This window comes from Apium graveolens, chromosome 2 (assembly GCF_009905375.1).
Source record: "Apium graveolens cultivar Ventura chromosome 2, ASM990537v1, whole genome shotgun sequence".
Classification (NCBI taxonomy): domain Eukaryota; kingdom Viridiplantae; phylum Streptophyta; class Magnoliopsida; order Apiales; family Apiaceae; genus Apium; species Apium graveolens.
Window position 1 is genome coordinate 39,408,455 of NC_133648.1, and position 7,367 is coordinate 39,415,821.

Here is a 7,367-nt window from a genome sequence, read left to right on the forward strand (position 1 = left end):
TCACTTTTTCTAATGTTCACACCCTTGACCATGACGTCCCATGTGTATTTCACAATTGTTGCTAACTCAGTGTATAACTCATGCATATTGCACATATAAATACCATTCATTTTTCTCAAAATCTTTCTTTCTATTCAAGAATTTCACATAAGCACTTCTTTCTTTTTCAATGTAATAATACTCCATTCTCCTTGCTAACTGCCAAGTTTCCAGCCTTCCACTTTCTAAAGCTCTGGACTCTGGTAAATTTTAATGAATGTACCAGTTGGACAATAGAACACTAATCTGATACCCCGAGTCCGTAGAGCAAGTCATTTTATACAGACAATCAGCAAAATTCGACAAAGTTTAACAAAGTTTCTATCAATTAACTTAGGTATATGAAAATACCACAGAAGTATGACAAGTTCTAGATGTCTTTACATCATTTTAAGTTATACAGAAAAACAGTAAGGCTGTATGAGAGGACTGACAAAGCCACAAGGTATAAAACATTAAAGCACCTGAGAAGATTTTGCCCGAGCAGCTGCTCTTTCCAGAGCCTTTAGCCTGTTGCCTTCTATTCGAGCCTTCAGTTCCTCCGATATCTGATCTTCAGCTGGATTGCTTCCTATATTACCTGCTTCTTGACTTGGTGGCTCTTTTGGAACAGATACGGCAGCACTAACAAAGTTATCTTGTAAAGGCTGAGATGGATCCTACATAGGAGCATTCATCATGAGATGACTAACTGAAAATATTAATCATAAAAAGTAGAAATTAGATTAACAATTTTTTTCTTTTTTAATGATGCCCAAAGTCCATTATGCATTCCTAAAAAAAAGACATCCACTATCAGCTATATATTCATACTGAGATTAGAAGGAAGTGTTTTTCAGTTAACTTCTCTGAGAGCCATTCCAATCCAAAGTGCATACAAGTAATATGTTACTCATGCACTTCGACATAATAAATAGGGAACTATACTTGTGAAACAGAACTTTACTTACTTCAGTCGTATTCTCGTACAAATCATGAAGCATAGCATCCTGGAAATCATCAACATCCTGGACATCATCAGCATGCTGGTTTTGCAAAGAGCTATTTGGAAACAGACTTGGTCCCTCGATGTTCATAGCTTCTGCAGCAGTAAAAAACTTTCATCACAGCTATACATTGATCTATAAATAATTGCATCCTTGATTATTGCAAGGAACACATATAAAATACAATCAATACACTTATAAGGTTGGATCACAAAAGTCTTCATAGTAGATATCACAATATCATTTAACATCGTATAGACGGAAAACAGATTATAATAAATGCGCAGCATACCCACAAACTGCTTTAGAACAGGAAAATAAAAATTCGTTATTAGCAACCTACATTAAGGGTATATCATATCCTAAATAAATTGAGAAGAGAAGCCACCTAAGCGCTCAGTCTATAATCTACAAATGTAAATTAGCACAAGTAATGATGCCTCCAACTAGGATAGTCATTTACAAAAATGTAAATGACTATCCTAATAATCAGCTTCTGACATAAATGTAAATTAGCTACAAATTTACAAAAATTAATGTGCCATTTGACTGAATGCCATGTAAATGACTATCCTAGTAATCAGCTTCTGACATAAATGTAAATTAGCTACAAATTTACAAAAATTAATGTGCCATTTGACTGAATGCCCAGGTATGCTAGGAACCATCACTAAAAATTTTAACTTTACATTACATTGACATTTAAATTATATCAGACAACATTACGAATCTTTATATTTATTTCTCACGAGCATTTTAAGTAACTTGAAGGATGCGAGACTCAAGTAGGTTCAAACTATCGAAATACCATGTAACTAAAGACTAAAAGCATCAAAAAAATATTTGAGGAATTAAGGAAAAGATTAGAAAAATGTATCCGGGCTAATCCAATTCTTGATAGAAAGCTTTCAAGAAATTCGATTTAACCCCTGCATTATTTGCAACAAGTCCTAAAAACACTTGACCACAGAATCTTCATCAGTAAAGTGATCCAATCTGTCTCACATAGTACAGCTTAGTATTAACTATAAATACGACATCCTGTAAATTAGGTCACATATAGCAGTTGAATATTGAGCAAGTAAAGTGATATTAGTTGTATCACAAAAAAATTGGAAATACTCGTTAATCAACTTTTTAAGTCAATTGATACCTTCTCCTTGATTTAAAGCTTCATGTGATTCATGTTGATTTGGGTCTTCATGTAGTTTGGTTGGATCCCCTCCATGGGAAACTCTATCCCTCAAATCTCTAAGACATACCTAATTACATAGTAGGAATCAATTTAAGAGCATAAAAATTGAATAACAGAGGTTTCAGGTAGTGGTATTATAATCAGATTTTAGCATTAGATAAATTTCCAATGTAATTTGAGTTTAGCAAGAAAAGTTCCAATCGCGCACTTTAGATGGATATTCAGGTAGAAGTATTCAGTGCACAATATGACGAGTGATTTGGGGAAACTTGTTCCAACAATGTGTACAACAAGCTTATTGCAGTTATTCCCGAGATGATAATTTTATGGTTTCGATGCCTAGAGTTATTTATTATGTTCAACATGCAACTTGATGCAAGATATGAGGAGTTATTAGAAATAAAAGCATCTTTAATCAGGAAAAACTTTGTAGAAACTGAAAGTAACAAATTAAAATTGTGAGGTAACTAGATAAACCATATTGGACAATAGTCAATGACCAGAAACTACAGTTGGTTATGAACATGACCTATTGGATATGTAACAGCATACTTATATTCAATATAATAATCAGGCAAGACAAACCCTCAAAATGTACTTCGTGGGATAAACAATCTAAAATTAAATAAAAAGAAAGATATTCATACTACCTTAACACGTTTGGATGAACCAACTTGTTCAACCTTATGTACAAACTGATCAAAGGTGTAGTATGGAAGCAAATGTGAGTGCCATTCAGCATATAAGCCAAGTAGGTTCCCCAAGTCTTGAACCTGCAGATAGAACATACAATTCTTTGAAAGGATTGTGATTGCGGAAAGGAGTCATAAACTCATAACATATATGCATCAGAATTGTTTGGCCTCACTCCTCTCAGACACTGGCAGTAATAGTGTTTGGAGTCGATAGGCACAATATAATAGTTGAAAACATTGAAGTTGAAAACCACAAATCATTTGGTGCATGCACTATAGCAAAAACTTAGACACAATACTTTATTGAAAAAAACACCATTCATAGACCATTTTAATTACTCAAGTTCTTTTTTAAGAAAATCTGGAATATCTGACAAACTGACTATTATCATAAGAAAAGGCATGAATATTCCACATTGAGGTATTGAGGCTAAATGTGACGATGCAACTGAACCAGAACACGATATTGATAGTCATAGATTCCACTGCAGCACATCAAACTAGTGTTACAAGTTTGTGGTTTACTGCTTCAAGCAGTGGCGAGCCCGAATTCTCTGGGGGCACCATGTACTCTCCAAATCCACTTTTTTTTGTCATTTTCACTTGACTTTTTTTGTATATATTTAAGTGCTAAAAATTAGCATTTCAACCATTTAATCCCCAAAATATGATCATATAACTATAAATTCAACTAAATATGACTCAGATTATGAAAGATTTACCAGCTTACAGGGGCACTTACCTTTTTTAGTGGGGGCACTTTATAGAATATACATATTTATATCTTAAAATTTTAATAAAAATTGTTAATTTTTGATTCCGTGGGGCACGTAACCCCGTTGGCCCCTACATGAATCCGCCCTTGGCTTCAAGCAGAGTAGAAGCAGCAAAAAACATCAACATCGCCTTTTACACGTGGCAATTAATTAGGTTAATATCTTAGCATAGAAAATACACTTCTCTGTTCCATTTTTCAGACGAATAATGAAATAGATTTTTTTAGGTTTCATACACAAATTCCAGTCGAATCTCACATATAACAACAAAATATGATTTTTTATCATAGTCTATTAGTCGCAAACTTCAATTAGGTTTCCGTTCCCTATTTCTCCATTTTTAAAACCGAAAATTGAATTAGCAATTAACCTCAAACAAAAACATAATTCAGATGGCATCAAACCGATCTAACCACAATAATCAAATCAATTACTACATTCCACATCATACATGATACATACAATTTCAAAATTTTACGAAGAATAAAAAACAATCGATACAGAGATTATGAATTACCTCATGACCGCGTCCGTGAAACTTAAAAGCCTTAGGAAAATGACGGAGAACATAACCGAGTCCATCATTCGAAAGAAGACTCTCCGCAGTCAATTTCGGTCTCGTTTTCGGAACTTTCTTCGGTTTCTCCCCCGACTTCAATTTACCAGAACCCGAACCATCTCCAGCGCCAGATTTGAAAGCAAATTGAGTGGATTTAGAGTTACTGTTATCAGGATTTAAATCATTTGAGGCATTAGCAGTGTTAGGATTTGATGGACAGTCTCGTGACCAGTGACCTGGCCTGCCGCACTTGTAACAACCTGTCGGAGCTGCGCCGCCGTGATCCATGATTGTGAATGAATTTGGGGGCTTTGATGAGATTGTTGAGAAGGGGTGAGGTTTTGATTTTATTATAGGGAAAGTTTTGGCGGGAATAAAAGGGAGGGAAAATTGCAATGTTGTTGGGCGGCGTTTAGTTTCGGGCTATTGGCGTCAATGTAGAAGTCCAATTTGAAAAATGATTTGGACCTAGGCCCATACAGATATAATTTTTTATGTGGCTTGACTAAATTATTTAACTGCCAAAAAAGTCTGTCCATATAGCCACAGTTTTTTTTTTGAGGAGTATCAACTTATGATTGAATATCTGTTCTAGTAAACTATTGTTGGAAAAGTTTTGTGCATTTGTGGCAAAAAAAGAATGTTACTAAAAATTATGAAAAATAATTTCTTTACCAAAAAAGACAGGTTTGTGTGTGTCAAACTATTTTATCTTTTTAATTATATATATGTATTAAATTTATCATATTAAAGATTTAATTTTTTTAAAAAAAATATTTTAATAATTATAAAGGCTTAAATAATTTATAAATTATAAATTATATTATGTGAATTATAAATTATTATTTTTAAAATATTTTAAACAGATCCTGTATTCCCGGTATTGCATGCTATGTTGGTGAAGCAAGAATAACTGGAGTGGGTCTGAATATGTTTAATGTATATTTCATAAATTATTGTACATATTCCCACCTATAACCAGATATTAGCATCAAAGTATTCAAAACTAATTGCTAATTGCTAATTGCTAATTGCTAATTGCTAATTGCTAACTAGTTCGTTTACCAACTACGTCCAACGTTGAAAGAGAAAGAATGACCGCAATATCAACCTTTAATTCCTTGATGTTGAAGGAATTTTTATACCCTTAAATATTACTACTATATATAACTTTGAATTTTTCCACCTAGGAAAATCAATTGTTACGTCCATCGCTTTCTGTTACAAAACTTATATACCGCATGCATACATACGTAAAATAATGTGAGAAAAGATTTTAATATTCCTGTTAATAGAAATATATATATATATATATATATATATATATATATATATATTGCAGGAACTTAATTAGAACCCCCGGATAAAACTAGAATAAAGGGAACCTTCTTGCTTTTTGTTATAATTTACAACAGAAGCTAACATTAATCAAACAAATAATAATTTGGAAGTCAATATGAATATTTTGTTCAGAGGATTCGTATCTTCTATATTATATTTAGCAGTTTTTTTTAAAGTCGTGCACCTGTTCTTGCAGCTATAATTGAATCTCCATCTTCTGCGGTTTATTTTTTAATTTAAGTCAATTTATCTTTTAATAAACATGATTGTATTTGTGTGTAGATACACTACCGCACAAATATGCTTAAATATGTTTTATAAATATAATAAAAATAATAATATTTTAGTAATTCAACTTATTATTTTGATACATTAACTCTAAAGATGTGTATGGATCGGTTCGACTCATTTTTTAGCAAAAAAACATTATCAAACCGTACATATCAATTCGTGTTGGTTCGGTTTTTGTCGATTAACCGCAGTCGAACCGTCCAAACGGCTTTTTTCAGTTTGGTTAAACATTCTCAGTTTAACTTTTTTTCAATTTTTATTTTACAAAATTACTAGTTTAATATAATGCTATGAAAATTTATATTTATTAATTTACCATTGTTGATTTGTCATACTCATACATTTCATATTAAATTCAATACATTAACATTTAATTTATACAAAGTTGCATGAATAGATTATGTTCCTCAAGTTTAGAGGTAAGGAAAATGTTATTTTCAGAACTTATTTTTTATTTTCATAGTTCAAAAGGCATGAAATAGAAGAAAATACTCGTGTATCATTTTTTTCTTATGCAGGGGCGGATTTGTCATTTCATACTTAGATAGTTCTGAAAATAAAAAAAATGTACTTTGGAAATAACATTTTCCTAAATAAATACTTTATCAAATTTTGAGATTAATTTGGAGTTTGGAGTTTCATTTTTTTTAATATCATAGGTAACCAGCAGTCGCTACCCTTCGGGTGCGCACTGGGTAAACCCTACGGGTTCACGCAATAGCCTGCAAACAACGTGAACCAAGGTAAACCGCATTTAAGCGACAGACTCTGGCTCATGAAGCATAATCATAAATTCTCCTCTCGTGGGATTCGAATATGTGACCAAGAAGATAATTTTCCTCTCTTTAACCAACTGCGTCAACTCTTGCGAGCTGGAGTTTCATATTAGTTTGAATGCTAGTCGAGATTTAATGCGAGAAATTCAGATAAAGTGGGAGAGGAAGAGGCAAAAATTGTGATTGTGGAATATTCAATATATGTTAAATATTTTAAAAAATATATAATTTTGATACGTTTTCAGTTCGATATACGGTGTTTTTACGATTTTTTAGATTATGATATTTTCCAGTTTAATTTTTCAATTTTTTAGCTTGGTTTCGATTTTTATGTGCACAACTTTAATCAACTCCAACAACATGTTTTATATATTTGCCTTATTATTAAAATATTAATATTTCAAATTATAATTAGAGGGAGTGGAAATATGAGAAAAGAGATATGCGGGGAGAAATTAATTTCTTATTAATAAAGTTGAAATAGAACATATATGGTGGTGCCTCGAAAATAAGATATTTATAAATATCCTAATATTTGAAGATAATGATAAAATATTATTAAAATATTCATCTGCTCAAAATTCTCTAAATTTTGATTAAATATATTATTTTAAGATACTCTTGAACTGCTTTCTCTTGTAACTAAGACCAATGATCTAGTTATATAAGTACATTGCAACAATTTTTGAAATGAACCATTAAATTCATT

At 31.9% G+C, this 7,367-nt stretch overlaps 1 protein-coding gene across 1 annotated transcript; it reads right to left on the reverse strand.

Annotated features, from left to right (window-relative positions):
- Nucleotides 1-347: 347 nt before the first annotated feature.
- LOC141705911 (uncharacterized) lies at nucleotides 348-4,576 on the reverse strand. The gene is made up of 5 exons (XM_074508777.1): nucleotides 4,209-4,576; nucleotides 2,871-2,993; nucleotides 2,179-2,287; nucleotides 990-1,120; nucleotides 348-698 (listed from the first exon to the last, which is right to left on the reverse strand). Exons 1-5 carry the CDS (start codon nucleotides 4,536-4,538, stop codon nucleotides 495-497), a joined length of 897 nt encoding a protein of 298 aa, XP_074364878.1. The 5' UTR covers nucleotides 4,539-4,576; the 3' UTR covers nucleotides 348-494.
- Between the last annotated feature and the right edge of the window lie 2,791 nt (nucleotides 4,577-7,367).

Coding starts and splice junctions, on each gene's coding strand:
- LOC141705911 (XM_074508777.1), bottom strand. CDS start 4,538: ATGGATCACGGCGGCGCAGCTCCGACAGGTTGTTACAAGTGCGGCAGG. Junction 2,288..2,870: donor GTTCATCCAAACGTGTTAAG/GTAGTATGAATA, acceptor CTATGTAATTAG/GTATGTCTTAGAGATTTGAG. Junction 699..989: donor TGTACGAGAATACGACTGAA/GTAAGTAAAGTT, acceptor GCTCCTATGTAG/GATCCATCTCAGCCTTTACA.